The sequence below is a fragment of the Alosa alosa genome, chromosome 15 (assembly GCF_017589495.1).
Source record: "Alosa alosa isolate M-15738 ecotype Scorff River chromosome 15, AALO_Geno_1.1, whole genome shotgun sequence".
NCBI lineage: Eukaryota > Metazoa > Chordata > Actinopteri > Clupeiformes > Clupeidae > Alosa > Alosa alosa.
The window spans coordinates 1,243,385-1,262,350 of record NC_063203.1 but is presented as its reverse complement, the minus strand read 5'-3'; the positions used below and the strand labels follow the sequence as shown (position 1 = coordinate 1,262,350).

The 18,966-nt window shown below is 42.0% G+C and overlaps 1 protein-coding gene across 7 annotated transcripts in view; it reads right to left on the bottom strand.

Annotated features, from left to right (window-relative positions):
• Positions 1 to 18,966, bottom strand: part of wdr95 (WD40 repeat domain 95) — a 94,148-nt gene that overhangs the window by 51,498 nt on the left and 23,684 nt on the right. For 5 of the 7 annotated variants that reach the window (XM_048264354.1, XM_048264359.1, XM_048264357.1 and 2 more), the window contains 8 exons: positions 14,371 to 14,424; positions 14,208 to 14,288; positions 10,176 to 10,241; positions 9,699 to 9,929; positions 9,415 to 9,500; positions 7,410 to 7,502; positions 7,277 to 7,322; positions 7,118 to 7,164 (listed from right to left, as the gene is read on the bottom strand). In XM_048264354.1, coding sequence (XP_048120311.1) covers positions 7,118 to 7,164; positions 7,277 to 7,322; positions 7,410 to 7,502; positions 9,415 to 9,500; positions 9,699 to 9,929; positions 10,176 to 10,241; positions 14,208 to 14,288; positions 14,371 to 14,424 — 704 coding nt within the window. Of the gene's footprint in view, positions 1 to 7,117; positions 7,165 to 7,276; positions 7,323 to 7,409; positions 7,503 to 9,414; positions 9,501 to 9,698; positions 9,930 to 10,175; positions 10,242 to 14,207; positions 14,289 to 14,370; positions 14,425 to 14,797; positions 14,885 to 15,687; positions 15,726 to 18,966 lie in introns of those variants that run through there. The other 2 variants (XM_048264360.1, XM_048264361.1) reach the window with 2 other exon arrangements.

Below are 18,966 nucleotides of genomic sequence, written 5' to 3'. Positions count from 1 at the left end.
TCTGGTCTCTTGCAAAGCAGTGCCGGTGATCCCACTCTTTTGAGAGAGCTCCAGTCAGCCTCTGTGTGCCTCGCTGCAGTGTCTAAGGAGCAGGTAGTGGCATCGGGCCACTCCTTGGCTCAGTTCTGGGTAGCTAGACGCCATCTCTGGCTGTCTTAATCTCAGCCCCAGCAGGCAGTCAGAGAGTGTCTTTTGAGAGTGCCGGTGGAGCCTGGGTCCATGTTCGGCCCACAGGCAACCACCCTGTTGCAGCAGGCGCGTGACAGCCGCCGCTGTGCAGAAGAGGTGTCAGGGTCTCTTGGCAGGCGTGCCAGGGGTGCTAGGCGCTCTAGGGCATTCACGCCTCAGCCAACACCTACCTTGGGGCATCCGTCTTGGGGTCCGACTGATCTCAGGCAGCGGCTTCAGGCATCCCAGGGGCGAGGTACCTGCCCACAAGCTGGCCGGGGGGGCCAGCGTGCTAGTGGCCGTGGCCCCTCCAGGCGCGCCATCGTTCCTGACAATCTCCGGGTCAGCCTCGCCTCTCAGCTCGATGCAGGAAGGCTTGGCTGGCCTTAGGAGCAGATCCATGGGTGCTCTCCACCATGACCCATGGGTACCACCCACAGTTCCGAAGCAGGATGCTTATTTTCAGATACCCATCTGGCCGGGGCATTGGCGGTTCCTGAGGTTTACGTTCGAGGGTCGGGTCTTCGAGTTTCAAGTCCTCCAATTTGGAATCTCTCTGGCCCCAAGGGCCCTCCCAGGCCAAGGTGACTATGTCACTGGTGGAGAGAGCCCGCCAACACCGAGAGGGGGAGTGCCATGGGACTGGTGATTTGTCGCCGTGTCGTATTTACAGACGCATCCCCAGTAGGCTGGGGCATCGTTCTCGATGGTCAGGGCATCAATGGTCTCTGGACGGACCCTTGGCTACCCCAGCACATCAATGTCCTGGAGCTGAGGGCCGCTCTCCACGCCCTCCGGCACTTTCTACCGTGGATAAGAGCCAACATGTGATGGTGAGGAAGGGGGGCTTGGGGTCTCCAGGTCTTTGCAGCCTGGCGACAGACCTGTGGCTCTGGGCTCATCCCCTCATCATGCCGGGGGCCTTGAATGCTGCGGCCAACATCTTGTCAAGAGGGGGGCCACATCCCGGAGAGTGAAGGCTCTAGTTAGCTTCTTCCAATTCACAAAGGCTAACTATTCAGTCAGCCTATACATAATCCTCACATAACAATCTTCACATGCTATTACAGATGTATTACATGGTCCTAAACAAATTGTTATAATATTATGTTATAGTTACTGCTGAGCATGAGGGGAGCGACATAATTCACAAGCGCGGTAGAGGGTGTGGCCTCATTCACGGTTATATATGGGTATTTGGGTGTGTAGGGGTAAGGGTAGCACACTGGACATCATAACAATAGGCTGAGGTACAATATTTCATTAGTAGGCAAATCTAGTAGTAACAGTTTTAAACATAGGCCTTTAGGTTAAGAGTTTCAAGCATTTTCTTCAAATACTAAATAAATAGTTAAAATACAGATAAATAATATAAATAGATAGTAAAATATGGTAATCAACCTTGCTTCTAAACATGTTTCAAGTAAATGCTTCAGAAAGTCATCAACCTGTTTCATGGTCCTTTAACCATGTACATTAATTTCAAGCATTTAATTTAGTCTTGATCTTAAATCTGAGCATGTCATTGAATTCCCTATATGTGAAAACCTATAAAAGCACATTACATTCAGGTTTTTACCTTGTACAGTCCAAAAGATACAGTAAGTGATTAATTCGATTTTGACCTGGAGGCGGCGGCCATATTGGATTTCTCCATTTTGGGGCATTATGGGACATTTTTGAGCCTAGCATACAGAAAATTTGAATTCAGCACCCTTCAAAACCCCTAGAAATGTTGAATGCCAAAAATTAACATGATTTGCCTTCGGGACTTAAGAGAATAAGCACATTTTCCAAAATCCTGCCTAGTCTATGTAGGTAGGTAGGCCTATACAGGAATAAAATATTTCCAGCAACAGGCAACAAGTTTATTTCAGTTGTCTTATAGTGGTAACTGGTATAAATTACAACTAGATGTACCGCAGAGCGGTACAAAATATGACCGCCGCCCAGTCCAGCACATTTTTTCCACAAAAAGAAATCACGCTGAAAGGCCTATATGATTCTAACTGTCTCACTAAATTGCATTATCCACACTCAATTCTCACTGGTATCTGCTAGACAACAAGTACCAAAACATGATTAGTTCATAGATTTCACATGTAAAATTCATTTTATATAACCCCACCTCCATCTTGCCTGTTCATAATTCTGAGAAATTCTTGATTGTTTGTGTTATGTTTATGTTATGTGTGTGAGTGTGTGTGTGTGTGTGTGTGTGTGTGTGCGTGCTTGTGTGTGTGCCTGCGTATGTGCCTGTGCATGCAAGCGTACCTATGTCTACTGTGTGAGTATGTGTCATACATATGATTACTGTGAATGTATGTGTGTGTGTATCTGTTTGTGCACATGTGTGAACATGAAATGGGTTAACATGACCCCTGGAGGCAAACATATGGAAAAAAATGGTCATCCTAGGCCCTACAGTTCTCAAGATATTCACAGAGAACTGTGTCTGCCCTACCCTCCTTTCGGGGGGTCCAGTCCAGCGGGGGGGCTACAGATCAAAACGAAAAATGACGGTTCCATGGTATCCAAGTTTCGTGTACCCCGGTCTTTCAGTGTCCCGGGAATCATTGACGGAAATTTGGGCATGCGCGGCGGTCATAATAAGATCTAGGCCTACCACAATCTAGGTAATTGTGCTCTTTACACATAGACTACAGTAATTTGGTAATCAATTTAGCATTACAGTATATACCTAGTTTAAATGTATTGAATAATTAAATATACCTTGAATTCTAGCAGAAACTCTCAAACTTTCATATTTGCTTATACTTGAATATGGAGATCATGTGCTCCATGGCTACCTCTGATCAGTCAGAGTGATAGCCAGTAAGGCCTAGATTTGTTTACTTTCAGTGCTTCAGGACACTTAGTCGAAAAGATATTGTAACGTTTGAAGGTTTCAGGACACCAAGCGTTGTTCAATGCAAGCTGTACGAGGGCAGGGACTCAGACACAGAACACAATGCAGACAGGGCAGGTCAAGTAGACACACACACTACACATACAGGGGAGGACGCAGCCCCCCACCCAAAAAGGGTCACACACGAGGGAGAACTAAAAGGGGAACATGTTACAATAAAGACGCTAACTTTACACTTATAACTTATAGAAACGACATAACCCCCCAAATAACGATAATTATTATAATAACGACATAAACCCCCAAATGTTCGCTCTCGTATCCCAGCATGCCCTGCGTGGGAGAACGTTGCTATGTTCTAAACGTCTGTATTTTACAGCTTGGATGCATTTAAACTTCACAACGAGTTCGGCAAATTAATATACAAGTGTGATACGGCCAAAAAATTGGAGCTATTTCATGGGTATGCAAATAACATACGGTTATTTCACGTTCTAAAGAACGCAGGACAATGTAACCAAGCAGTGGAATCAGTAAGGGATACTGTATAGAACGCCAGTCATTACATTACATACATTACCCCACTTATTACAAGGCTACTTGCCAAAACGAAACAATAAACTCCCCACAATATGACTCTTTAGCCTACATAGCCTAGGCTATAGCTTATTTGTTACCGTTTCATCGTGGCTTTTGCTGAGAAACAAATATTTCGCAACAGCACATGCTGAACTTGAATCAAACATTCTTTAGAACACAGGTGATCAACCGTCTGCTTTCACTTTTGAATGAAGTTCCAGTCCTTATGTAGTGATATGAAAGACGTGAATTAGAAACACAAAACCAAAATTTTCCTTGACAGCGGTCTGTTATAGGCTACTTAGCAACGGTCTGTTATTGAAAATTAGCAGACCACCAAACATTGGCATTTGGCAAGGCCCATTCAAGTGAATGGAGCATTCTGCAGCATTATGAAGAGCCATGTAATACATTTAAATATTTATTACATTTGTGGTTTATTATGTTTGTGAGAAGTTATTAGTGGGTTTGATCCAGCAAGACCACTATTGTTCTTCTTAAGTTTACTTTATTTATTAGTGGGTTTGATCCAGCAAGCCCAACTATTGTTCTTCTTAAGTTTTCTTATTATATCTTCCTATTCACCCACTTTTTGTACCAACTACTGCTCCTAGACCGTTTGAGCTATCGACGCGGTTCAAACTCCAAAAATTCAGGCCCGAACTGGTGTAGTGCGCGTGTTACTTTCGTGTCGCTGGTCCTTGTCGTTTTCTCGTTATTGCCGTTTTTCAGCGTTTTTTGGGCCCATTGAAATGAATGGCGGAATGTTCAAGGATTCTAATTCCGATTGTAACATCACAGCTCTAATTGTTTAAGCTTGCACCTGGCAGAGTTCTAAGCCATCTGGCAGAGCTCTAATGGGCTGGGCTGGGCTGTCTGTGTATATGAAGGTGTGTGCATGTAACTTTTGACCCGTATGTCCGATTTTCATAAATGAGGTACTGTTGGAATCCTTGGATGAGGCCGAGTTCCATGCCCCTGATCAAACCCACTCTTGCAGTTCCTCGGAACCGCAATTCTAGTTTATTTATTATTCCTGTTCACCCACTTTTTGTACGAACTACTGCTCCTAGACCGTTTGAGCTATCGACGCGGTTCCAACTCCAAAAATTCAGGCCCGAACTGGTGTAGGGAGCTTGTTACTTCCGTGTCGCTTGCCCTTGTCGTTATTCTCGTTTTTCGGCGTTTTTCGGCCCCATTGAAATGAATGGCGGAATGTTCAAGGATTTTAATTTCGATTATGACATCACAGCTCTAATTGTTTAAGCTTGCACCTGGCAGAGTTCTAAGCCATCTGGCAGAGCTCTAATGGGCTGGGCTGGGCTGTCTGTGTATACAAGGATACAAGGAAGTTCATTGTCACATGCATATAGTTACTGGAAGTAAGAAATGCAGTGAAATTATGTCTGGTGTCAGCCTATTTGTGCATTAATGGGGGGGGGGTAAAGAGTGCAGTAGAAGAGGGGTTTAGTAGATTAAGTGGCAAGGGCTGCATAAAAAAGGTGGGGGAGGATTGGGATTGGGTGGGGGGCACCAACAAGGAGCACCCAAGAGCAACAGGGGCAAGGAAAAACTCCCTTACCAAGGAAGAAACCTTGGGCAGATCCACGGCTCAAGGGGCTAACCCAACTGCCAGGGGTCTTGGTGTGTGTGTTGGGGGATGACAGGGGAGATGGGATAGTGTGCTGTGTATGTGGGGGAGGGGCAGTGTGCAATATGTGTGTTGGGGAAGCGTCCTCATGAGACAATGTGCTGTGTATTGGGGGGGCAGTGTGCTGTAAGTATGTTGGGCATGTGTGTTGGAGAAGTTTCCTGATGAAATAATGTGCTGTGTATGTAGGGGGGGACTTACTATTGCAAGCAGAGTACTGTATGTATGATGTATGTGAGTGATGACAGTGAAGATGTGTGTGTGGGCGGGAGGGGAGTGGAGCAGTGACTGTGTGTGTGTGTGTAGTGTGTAGGTGGGGGCAGTGTGCTGTAAGTATGTAGAGGATGTGTGTTGGAGAAGATCCTGAAGACAATGTGCTGTGTATGTAGGGGGTGGGGGCAGTGTGCAGCAAGTATGTAGAGGAGGCTTACTGTAGCAAGCAGTGTGCTGTATGTATGTGAAGTGATGACAGTGATGATGTAAGTGTGTGTGTTGGGGATGGGGTGGGGGGCAGAAAGGCTAGGCAATCAAGGATATGGGTAGATGGAGGAGAAATCAAAAATAATAAATAAAAAGTTCTATGGAGATGTGCAAAAGTTGGAGAAAGTCAGATATGTGTGTGTGTGTGTGTGTGTGTGTGTGTGTGTTTTGACGTGTGATGAAATAAGAAAATAAATAAAAGGTCTGTAGCATAGGGAGAGGGATGTAAAAGTGCTAAAAGTCTTGTAGGTGTGTGTGGGGGGTGGGGGGGGGGGGGTCATGAGTGCTGAGGAGTGAATGAGTGCAAAGTCAGTATAGTGTGAGTTCAGAGTTGGGAAATGTTTGAGAGTGCTGAGGAGTGAATGTGTGCAAAGTCAGTATAGTGTGAGTTCAGAGTTCGGATGGCCTGGGGATAAAAACTTCTCCTGAGTCTCTCAGTTCTGGCTTTGTGACTACATAGGCGTCTTCTTGATTTCAGCGGTAGGAATAATCCATTGTTAGGATGAGAAGAGTCCTTCAGAATCTTTTGGGCTCTTAGGAGTACTCTTCTGGAATAGATATCTTGTAGAGCAGGGAGTTGAGTTCTTATAGTGCGTTCAGCTGAGCGCGTATATGAAGGTGTGTGCATGTAACTTTTGACCCGTATGTCCGATTTTCATAAATGAGGTACCGTTGGAATCCTTGGATGAGGACGAGTTCCATTCCCCTGATCAAACCCACTCTTGCAGTTCCTCGGAACCGCAATTCTAGTTTATTTATTATTCCTGTTCACCCACTTTTTGTACGAACTACTGCTCCTAGACCGTTTGAGCTATCGACGCGGTTCCAACTCCAAAAATTCAGGCCCGAACTGGTGTAGGGAGCTTGTTACTTTCGTGTCGCTTGCCCTTGTCGTTTTCGCGTTATTCTCGTTTTTCTGCATTTTTCGGCCCCATTGAAATGAATGGCGGAATGTTCAAGGATTTTAATTTCGATTATGACATCACAGCTCTAATTGTTTAAGCTTGCACCTGGCAGAGTTCTAAGCCATCTGGCAGAGCTCTAATGGGCTGGGCTGGGCTGTCTGTGTATATGAAGGTGTGTGCATGTAACTTTTTGACCCGTATGTCCGATTTTCATAAATGAGGTACCGTTGGAATCCTTGGATGAGGCCGAGTTCCATTCCCCTGATCAAACCCACTCTTGCAGTTCCTCGGAACCGCAATTCTAGTTACCGTTGTTGGTGATACTCCATTGTCTTCTTATTGTTTGTTTTGAACCTTTTTTTTTTTGAGTGAACGAAATATACTCCAGGGAGAATGCTTATCTAATATTCCAAATTATTTTGTAGCATTTCTTTGATGTCAGAGGATATTCAGAACCTTGTTTACCTAAGCATCTCTCCAACTGATGTCATAAGTATTATGTTTACGCATCCCTGAAAAATCAAAGTGACATAATTATTCAGGCAAAAGGGCATTTGATTAAATTTTGCAACATTTACAACATTTAGTTGGGTTGTCACCAAGCATATATTTAAAGTAGCCTACCTGTGCATCCCCATAAAGAATTGCGCATTCATCCGGACAGGTATAGCTGTGGAGGGAAGGGACATATGCCATAAAATCTTGAGGAAAAATACAAACTCTACCAGGCATGAACATACTTATGCCTAGAGCTCACCAGTAGTCCAGCTGCAGAGGCACCGTCTCCAGAGAACTGATTTGGCAATACGGCTCAAGCGAGGACATCTCAAAAAATTGAATTTCTCTTTCCCTGTATGAAATGAACAAGTTACCGGTAATTTGCAAAAACAGATATTTCTACTTTTATCAGTTATCATAAACAATGTTTTTTAATTGTGCATTCCAAGTAATATTAATCAAACTGCAATTTGGTTGTTTTGGTCAGGCCATTTCAACCATGAAGGACATGTTGCCAAATATCAGCCCCAACAACTCTGGTCAAGCTAATCTACAAGTCATCGGCCCCTATTTTGCGTACGTCCATGCAAAACATTACAAATTACATGTTTACAATGGGAGACATAATTAGAATAAAGATATTACGAAATACATCTCACGATGAGTAGGCTAGTTATTCACCATCATTTGCAAATTGGTAATGACGGTTAAAAGTGATTAGGGGAGAGGCGAGAGACACATATGGAGCACAGCTGAAGATGCACTGTCAACAAGATAAAGCAACTCCTCTGCAGGATAAACGTTGTTTTATTCAGTCATTTGAACAATATTAGGGTAAGTGTTGCTTTTTCCAGCCTATGTTTTCGATGGTAACCCATTGTCAGTCAATAGTGAAAGTAACTTACTGTGTATATCTGTTTTATCTTTGACTGACACCACAGTGAAGTTAGTTTCACTTTGCCAATGAGTTAAAATAATAGACGAGTGCAAATGTGTGAAGGCTATACTATGCTAGGTTTTAGTAAAGCATGGTTTAGTGGAATGACTGTTCTCGCATACGGTCTCGCAAGCAGACTCCTTCAAATGTGCCGCTGACTGTCAAAATACTGATGCATTCTTTGACGACGCGCTTTGCGCCGTTAAAGGGAATGACAGATGTCATTCTCATTGGTTTAAATGATGTTACGCCCTGAGAGAAAGTGGAACAGAAACATTATGTCCAATATTCCAATATATGGTTTAATGTTCCACATTAGTGGGTCACTTTGATACCAAAAGTATGATTCTATGTAATGACTGTATGATATCTGCACTGTCCCTGTGTATATCTCTGTGTGACTATGTATTTAGATAAGCGGGAATATTATGACTTTGCAGTGTTTCACTGTTCTGCATGGCTGCATCAGTAGCTATCTGATCCGGATTGCCAGGTTGCCACGAATCTGATTCAGTGGAGTACATGTGAGATGGGATGACCAACGCCATCTCCCGTCAGCCTGGAAGGACCCTAACTATTTCCTTGTTTAGTTAGAGCACCTGATGGATCTTTAGGTGAAGTCATGCTGTCTCTCCCTTGATGCAAATTATTGTAAATAAAACTCTGTTCCTGATTTTTCATACTATTGGTCTGACTGGGTCTCTATTCATCTGTGCTATCAAAATTACCATCAGCCCCAAACACACCCATGACTGATTAAGAAATCTAGGAACGCCATGTTGCGCCATCCGCCCGACCTTTGATCACAAAAACACTCCCAATGTGGACTGGACATCCTACTAAATTTGAATAAGCTTTTGACTAGTGACCATGCTCTTTAGACTGTCATAATAGGGCCCATCATTTCTTGCACAGCCTATTTTTCTTAACTAAAATAGAGATGAATTTCCTGAAAGATATACCAGTGCATGCAAAGTTACATTGTCTCCCTATTCGTTTGAATAAGGAGCCTTATCTTGTTGGTGCGAAATAACTGCCCAGAAGGTGGCTGCCAAGTGGCAAGTGACTTAAAGGATTTTGTAAATTGCATTTCTGTTGTCTTTTTCTTCCCAAATGCATGGAAAAAGTGAATTGAATGAAATTAAATAAAAGTACATGAATGACCATGCAGCAAACTCACAATTTTAAACTCAAAGCCATTATATGATTAATTTTCAGTTATTAAACCTGGCCCATGCCTGTGTTCCAACACTTGCCTGTGCCTGCCTGCTACAATTTTGCATCATTAGCAAGAGAGTAAGGAAAAAAAGAGATTAATTTCCTCTACCCTGTTCCAACGAGCAGTTTGTTATACTGTGGCATCAGGATGAAATCAGTGGCCCACTTTGGTTTTCTGTTCATTGGTCTCTCATGCTAAACATTGGACAGATACATATGTATAAATATTAACCCAGGAACTTCCTGGTATTATGGAAATAATTTAAAAACTGAAGAAATAATAAATAATACAATTACATGACATAAATGACACATTGTAATACTCTAGATTAGATCATTTAGGGATTGGTGGTTGTTTTAAGTTTGTAAAACTGTTAGCAAACTGCTGCTTACAAACACATGCTTGCTCTTCTTGAGCTGAAGCTTTGAGCTCCAGTAGCACACCGTGCCATCCTCCCGCAGGCTGACCACTGTCCTGTCCGGGGTGCTGTGGAGTTTTAGGATTGGCTCGCCGTGGCCTAAGGGCTTAATGGTGGCAGGGACAGTAAATGCCACTTGCTTGCAGAACTGTGTGCACTTCTCTTTCTCTATGGACTCCATTTGCATATAGGTACACACTTCATCCTGGGGAAGGCAGATGCTTTTCCTTTTAGGTCATAACTAATGTAATAAAAGTATCTACTTCGAAAAAAGTAAATTACAGGAAAGGCTTGTCTCGTAGAATGTATGTATCCATAACTATATACATATAATACTACCTGTATCTACCTGTATGTAATTTACTATGGTATGACCCACACACTGAAACTAAGTAGTCAGCAATACTTCAGTAAAACATATTTTCTATAGGAAATGTCTTTTAATTCATACCCACTGAATCCTGCCTTGGCCAGAGTAGTCAATCTTCATGAAGAGCTCCTGAATTTGTGAATCTTTCTGTGACATCCAGAGAATTAAAAGAGTGAAGGAAACACTGTTATCTACCAAGTTTAAAAAATAAATGTAAAGGGTCTTAAAATGTAAATAAAAACAGAATGGAATGATCTGCAAATCATGTAAACCCTTATTTCTGAACATACAGTAGCCAACATATTGTCAAGCTAAGACTGCTTTGAATTGAGCTGTGATGCTCTATATTTATGCCTTTAATCCGATATAGGACAGTGAAGAGAGTGGGAGAGAGAGGTGAGGTAGGATTGGGAAATGACCCAAGTCGGACGGACTCAAACCCCGGTCCTTGTGGGCACATGGACTCAAATATGGTGTGGTTTCACCCATCCTGTAGTCGGAGCTGTGCACCCTACTGCAGGGAATGCTGGCCAGCAGAATTGTCACAGAGAGCTCCAGCACCCGCCCAGGCCCATTAATATTTGGCCCGTTACCCGACCCATGCCCGCAATAAATAACATACGAGCTAAAATCATTCCAATTAAAGTGCTTTATTTTTATCTCACACCTCTCAACATCACAATATAGGCTCTCTATGAAACAGCCTAAGGAGTGCTTTTTTTCGCGCTATTGAAGCACGTAGGGCTACAAACATAACCTAAAACAAATATTTAAAGGAGAAGTTTGGCTTGTCCCCTGCACTCCCCTGAAATCTGGCACTAGTTAGCCGATGCTACCAACAGGTTTTCAATGGGGGGTGCCTCGGGCATCGGACTAGCCATGCAAATAAATCACTGTTTTACACCATTTACGAGGCTCAAAGTAGCTCCACACTTCATTGGTAGACTTCCGAGGGCCCTGACATTTAAAACAAAACATTGAGAACTTTGAAAAAGCACTGGTAGTTTATTTACAAGACGATTTATACAGACAGTACCTTCAGGAAGTTTACCTTTCGCCGCCATCTTGAATTTAGTCACAATAAGTCGAGCGACGAGTACGAATGAACAGGTATGAATGTTCACACTCATGTTTCAACACACTTTAGGTCAATATTACACGAACTTCTCCTTTAACACGCACCCTGTCAACTTTCATATTTCATATTTCACATTCAATCTAAATATTAAGCTAATGAATAACATAGCCTAAAGTGCGCTTTCTTTTGTGCGATTCAAGTAGCCTACCATCGCCACCTTTAAATAGGCCATGGAACCTGATAACTCGTGCATTTTCCTTTAACTGTCATGAGCTCTCTCTCTGCCTGGTAACACGCGCTGATTAAAGTCTGATGACCTCCACCTGTTCCTGCTCTGCTCTGCCTCACCCTCGTTTACCTACCAGCTGCACTGCATTCACCACTCATCATGCCCGGTATATAAAGCCTTGCTTTTCAGTCCACACTTGTCAGATCGCCTGCAAACCCGCACCAGTTACCTGCCTGTCTTGGAAAAATGACTCTGACGCTTTGCCTGTGAACCCAGACCCGCTCGACTACTTCTTTGATCTCCAGCCCCGTAATCTTGACCTGCCTTCCGTCTCTCTTCTACTGAATCCAGCCTAGCCCTTGACTGTACTGCTGCTTCGTTTCAATTGCTGTTGTGTGTGTGTTTCCCCAGGACTTCCCGGATCATCCAGCTCCTGCCATTGCTGCTCGGCTATTGGGGAACACACACACGCAGACTCTTGGAACTCCCGGAACCCCTGTAACCCCCAACCCTTAAATAAACATTCTAACGTGACGCTTTTGTGGTCCTCGTCCTGTTTGGTGTCTGACATTAACATTTTGCATTAGGGCTAAATCTTACAATAATGAACCATATCCCAAAGCTTGCTGCATCAGAACATTACACAAATAGATCTATTAATATCACAAGAAAAAATAGAACCTGAGCATCACAAACAATAGCTATATGTAGGCCTATGCCTATGCTGGCAATGCTCCAACTACAAGATGCATTGAAGAAATCAGTCACAGTAGTGACGTGATGGTCAAAGGTCGTAGGCTATCGTTGACTAAAACACATATTTGTGATTTTACGTTTTATTTCAGCGAACTAAAATACTGTTTTGGTTGTCATCCGCTACCCGCCCGCAAGGAGTTCCTTATCCGCCCGCACCCCCACCTGTGAATTTTAGGATTGTCATAATCCACCCGTTTGAGCAACTTTTATGCGGGTACCCAACCCGTTGCAGGACTCTGAAAGATGCCAGACGGAGTGGCGTAGTCGCCAGCGTACCCGTGACACCAAGACATGACAAATTCAGTAGGCTGCATACAAATTATCAAAGTTGTATTTAGACTATTCACAGCAGTAGTCCTGCATCACGGTGGAAGGGCCGGAATATGTGACAACTGCCATATTTGCATTACGAACTAACCCCATACATTTCTATGGGAGATTCTTTGAGTGCTGTGTCTCCTCATTAGAAAGTCTCTCTCACTAAGGCTACTTTGAGAAACTCTTAGTCATGAGCTGTATATCCTCTGATTTTAATATTTACAGATACGTAGGCGATATTTGTAACATTTATTTTGTATTTGGCCTGTTATGAAATCATGTATTGAACAATTTAAACACATTGCGAAACGTAAAGCCCAAAGTTGGAGACATGCATGTAGAAATTTGCTGCAAATTCAAAACCGGATTACTCTGGAACGGCTAATTGTAAAGGGCAATGCTAAACCCCTTTGCTGTTGTTTATTCTGATATATGGTTTGTCGTTTGTTGAGTGAAGAGTTTGTGATATATTCCACCGAGATGAATGGGTGGGAAGATAGGCGCAGCACTATGTAGAATAATAAATTCAGGTTACTTTTCTCACAAACTGTTTACCACAGCAACTAGCTTCTAACATTGTTTAAAGAAAAGTAGTTCAACAGAGAAGAATAGGTGAATTTGGATGCACTTTGTGTTTATCTGCCCTATAGGGCTAAATAGCAGCATCATAGTGTTCGGTGAAGATGTCAATGTAGATGAATTTGTATGCACCTATCTGCCCTATAGGGCTAAATAGCAGTATCATAGTGTTCATGCATGTGAAGATGTCACAGCGTATTAAAATAGTATAATATGTGGCTGGGTCCCAATCTGTTGGCAAATTAATCATCCCATAGGCCTATGTAAACTATGGCAAACTAATTAGGTTTTAATTAGGCTATCTCGTCATAACATTTACACTGCCAGGGTAGTCTTTAATGAATTCCGCCTCGGATTAATGTGAGAGAATTGGATAAATTAACGTTAACGTTATCAACAACACATTATCAAGTCACGGAAAACATTTCTTCACTACAGCAACATAAGGGAATGGGTCCATATCAGCTGACATAACACTATTGCTTCCCAAAGCTCCCTAATATCTACATTTGTTGCCTTGTCTTCTGGCTGCTGAATGTTGGACTTTTCTTGCCATGCGCTGTCACTTTCTCCACCGCATCAAAGACTAAATTAATTTGTGCTGTGAATGCTAGGATTATTTTGACAGGCAATAGGCTATACAAATTAATTTATCTATTTGTCAGACACAAAGCAGAATATTGAAAGAAGGGGGCACCAAGGCCACAGTGGCCTGTTAAACTCTGATTTTCAAAGGGGCATCAGGGCCAAAACAAGGGGCATCGATGTCCATGGCCGCCGTGAAATTCCAGCCCTGTTTGTAGTCATAAGTTGTAGTAAGCTAACATTAATGTAGCCTAACCAGTGTGCTTCTAAGTTGGCCATAAAGGGCTGATACTGCATGCACAGCACTGTTTGGGATGTCCTGTCATGTAGGTAGGGGGTCTGTTTCGTCAGGTTTGTGACATCAGCATTTTCAGAAAACACTGTTTGCTGTCCACACAGCGTTTAAAAACAACAAAAAACTCTCTGGAACCCATTTTGGAAATAAATAGTTTTTGGGCGCCTAAAACGCCATAGTCAAGGCCAAAATGATAAAAAAATTTAAAAAAAACTTTACCGTTTTCACGAAAACACCATTTACATTGCTCTTGTGTGAACTGTAATCTCTTACTATATTTTCCAGGTTTAAACACATCTTCATAGTCCGCTTAAAGTGTTTAAGATCCATTGATGTTCCAGCCATTTCCATGTCCTAGAGGATTATAGTTTTCTGTTATGTAAATTCTTTGATTTCACATTGTAATCTGAGTGTAAGACATTTTGTAAAAACATACCTCAAAAGCCATTTGAAGTTTTTTGAGATTTTCTAAAGACACTCTCTGCTCAGTCTAAAGGGAAAAAAGGTGTTGAAACACAATGTAACAACCAGAATTTGGTTAGATAAATTCACCTCATTCCAGATAACACTGTGATATGTCACAAAATACATATTGGGCATTTTTCAATCAACAGAGAACAAGTTTTTGGGTGCTATTTGAGTCCAGCCTGCATGTCCACCAGCTTTGAATGGAACCAAGGATGCTTCATCATCAGAAGCTGTTGCATGCATAAACAGGAGATAATTATATGACGGTGGTCCCATCAAAACAGTAAAATTAAGCAGCTGTGGCAATGTTTGTTAAGGAGAGAAAAGTCATGCCTTTAGCCTACAGTACTAGTTGCATTCTGCTTATTCTCTACACTGTAGAATGCCATACCTACCAACAGGTTCTGAACGGATTTATTTTTTGGTCAAAATGCCCTGAGCAGTTCAACATCTGGATCTTTAACCAGAGCAGATACGGTTCTCTGTTGGTGGAAAAGGGCAGTCACCTTTAGGAACGGAAAGACACTTCATGTATGTGCACGAAAGGCTCTCTGTATGCTCATTTGTTTCTGGTGGAGCCCGGTTGGGTGTTGCACTAGGGAATCAGTATGTTATGATAAAGAAGGATTTATGTGCATGTTTAAATTTTTATTATTGGGCAAACACGATATTCTGGGCCAGATGTACGTATATTTGCGAGCGTAGCGTTATCAGCACCATGGCCAACCCGCAGAAAGCGCACACAGTGAATCTTCAGTTTACATGGACTACCCCATATTTTGTTGCCTCTTTATTTGATAACTCTAAATTAAGAAATATTTCCTAGTCTGGAAAATGTTTACTTTCTTTTTTTTTCCAATTCGGTTCAATTGTGCCGCAAATGATCTGCTATCCTCATTGAGGAGGCCCTAACGCTGCAGAACGTAGACAGAAAAAACATGCTCTGGAAACAGAACACAGTTGTATGTCCAGTGTATTCATGCGTCTGTCTTCACAGAAAATGACAAGTGTCTTGGTGCGGTTAATTATTTTTAAATTAGATATAAACCATTATTTTCTTGGGGGTGCTATGGCTAATCCAGGGGGAGCTATAGCACCCCCTAGCGTCCCCCTGGCCACTGGTTAACACTCAATGGGAAATAAATGAGCGTACAGGAAGAGCCTGTCGTGCGCATAGCCTATTGAGACTGAGAGTGGGTCTGGAAAGGGTTCATTGACTTACAACTTCCAGCAGGGGCATAACTAGCAGTGAAATTAAACTTAAATTGGTGCATTAAACTCTTACCAAATCGTTTCAGAAGTGCAGCAATCTTGTAAATGAAGGTTTTAAATGCAGTTGTTTACTCAATTCCAAAGAAAATATTTATTATATAGATTAGATTGAATTGCTTGCCCAGGTTTTAGGAATATTGGAAATGGGTGTCAATGGCCTCTTGGCCAGACAGACCTGCAGAGCAAATCACAAATCCTGGGCTGAGTGAGAGGACACAAACAATTCATTTGACTCATGCAAGCTTTCACTTACCAACCAGTTTATGAGCTCTGAGCACTTCAAATAGTTAAAAAAGGAAAGTAGTAGGTAGTCACCAGAAAAGCACATCCACAGGAACTTTTCACATGTATTCACACAATTATAGCAACACAAGCTATACAACAGATACACCTCCATCCAAACATAGTGTCAATAGTTGTGACAAAGAACAATTTTGTGTTCCAGAAGTTCTGAGACTTGAATTGGTGCTGTTTGTTATATTGTAAGTATGCTGATTAGCATTGACCAGTAATGGCTTTTTTCTGGCAACCCAACCTCACGGCCCCTTGTTTCTTCAAGTGCCTACTTAACAGGCTAATATGTATAAATAAGGAATAAGGAAGCGCGCTCCACACCCTAATACTTCAACTGGTTGCTTAAACTTTCTTGATAGTAAATCAAAGGCTTTGAAAAATAAATAAAGCAAGCACTCAACAGTTTCGTTTACTTTTTAATTGCCTCACAAACGTTTCGGGCTGACACCCTTCTTTAGTGTGAAAAATGGCAATTTCTACCTAACAGGCTAAAATCTTTGTTGGTCTGCCTGACTGCGGCTTGGTATCACCCAAACCACTAATTCTTCACTTTTTTTTGTCATCAGACTTTGAACATTAATGACCACATTAAAGACCAAAACTTTTGATGGATGTTTTCATTTACATACATGTATTAGTGTGCTTGCTAAAGCAGCTGTGCCAGTTTGGCTGGTGATCATGTTAACTAGTGATATTTGCATAAAATCAGTGAATATTCAACAAGGCCTAGGGTTAGTGCCTACTTCAGCCTACTTCAGAACACTCTGCTCTGCTTCCACCCCACGAGTGCTGAGGTAAGTTCATATTTTCACATTTCATATTTTCACGGTTTATGTCTAATGCATGTCCACTTAAGCATTTCTATACAAAATGCTGTATGACCAGGAAAGTCTCAAAGTAAATCAACAAAGCTTTTTCTGGGTTTCGAAAATGAGTCTCGTGGAGGCAAAATATTCTATTAATTCAGCACTGATACCATTACATCATGGATAGCTGACATCATCAAATACATATAGTCTATCATAGTAATTTGCTAGGCTACTGATATCATGATGTCCAAGTTAACTAGTGATAGCCCATGACATGAGCAACCACATCGAATGCAAGCCTTGAACAATGTAGTCTAGATTCATCTTTGCCTCACATACCAAAACAGTTAGCCTACAACAAACTGGCATGACCCAACCTCAGACATTGTTCATTTTTGGGGGCAGAAACACACATTGTGATTATAATGCAGCCATTTATTGGCCTGACTTTTGCACTATTATATTGACTGTCTACTGTATGCACAATTGCACAATTTCAACCCATTTTTGCTGCTCTTATTTCTTCACTGTATGTGCCTTCTTATTTACTTTTTATATTGTTGAATGTTATGTTTTGTCTGTGGACCTAATTGGTAAAATGTCTTGTCTCCACCGTGGGATAGTGGGAAACGTAATTTCGATCTCTTTGTATGTCTTGACATGTGAAGAAATTGACAATAAAGCAGACTTTGACTTTGACTTTGACTTTGATAATGCGTAGAAATTATGGTCACTTGTGGGCCTCAAACCACTCACTAAAACTGCAAACATTGAACACACGCAGCATTTACCAGTTGTGTCACCAATTCAACGAAACAGTAATATCTCTCTCTCCCTGTAGGCTACAGTCCTCACATTAAATGAATGCGTATGTTGTCTTGAATCTAATGAAATTGAACACAACTATAATCATTTGACTTGTGGCACAGGTTGAAAGAGACTGTTTGTGCTGAGATAGGGTCCGTGTATCATTTGTTTATTTCATATTCAATTGAGAATCCAAAATAAAAAACGAAAAAAGGACTTGTTTTTTCATTATTTGTTTATGAATGTGAAACAAACCAACAAATAATGCTTTGTTTTTTAGACTTTTGATTTCATGATCAGATCAAAAGTAGAACGTTTAAAAAACGGCCTTAGGCCCAAAACTGATTTTGATATTTATTTTTTCCGATTTCTGTGACCTGGAAGTCTATCCAAGTCACTTTCTTGGTCTAGACCTGTCAGTGCTCAGTGTTGCCAATTCAGTGACTTTGTTGCTAGATTTAATTTTGGCCATCCCATAGCGACAGAAAATATTGTCTAACAACTATAGCGAGAAATTGGGCTTAATTTTAACGATGGCAAACTTGGTTTCAGTTGAATCGACAGAAAATCATCTCCCTTCTCATGCCTGTTTCATTTATGAACATCGCGTTACCCAAAAGCATTATAGAAGTAATGACTGGCCTAGGCTATGTAGTATCAGCCCATGTTAGGGAATGTAGGCCTAGATGTTAGATCTATCAGCTCAGATCATCATTTGTCACCAACGTCATTGGAAGGCAGCCAGCTGCAGTAGCCTTCTGGTGAGATTACACCAAAGACAGTAGCTTTGACAGGGAAACTAGGGACACATCGTTCAACAAGCACATTGATCAAAGGAAAGAGGGGCTACAACTTCATTCACAAACAGAGCAAATAATTCAAATCGAGCCATAGGCGTAGCCACAGGCGGGCCTGCCCGTCTACTTGTCAGTCCTGCCCGTCCAACTATAGGCCTACGTTCACCATCTGAAAAAGACACGCAATTAACACTGCTCTGAGAGCTCAAGAAACAGTCAAATCGCGAACAGGCGGCAGCTCCGTTTTATTGTCAGGTGTAAAATGCGCTCATATTCCACTTTTTATGTCATAGACGTTGCATGCCTATGGAAGGAAAGGCTTTGCAGTAGGATTGTCCAAGCTGTTGCTTCAGTTTGTGTTTTAAGTTATGCGACGCACTGTTGCTGGGTTCATGCCGTTTTGCGCAAGTTTAAAATGTTTAGCCGACTGCGTAATTTGCCATTTTTGTTCAATAAGTTCTACTTTTCATGTCATGAATGTAACATGCATATGATAAGGCTTTGCAGTTGTAGGCCTACAACATGGTCAATCTATTGTCTGGTAGGCCTAGTCCAATTTAACACTGCAAAACAGAAGCAGCAGCT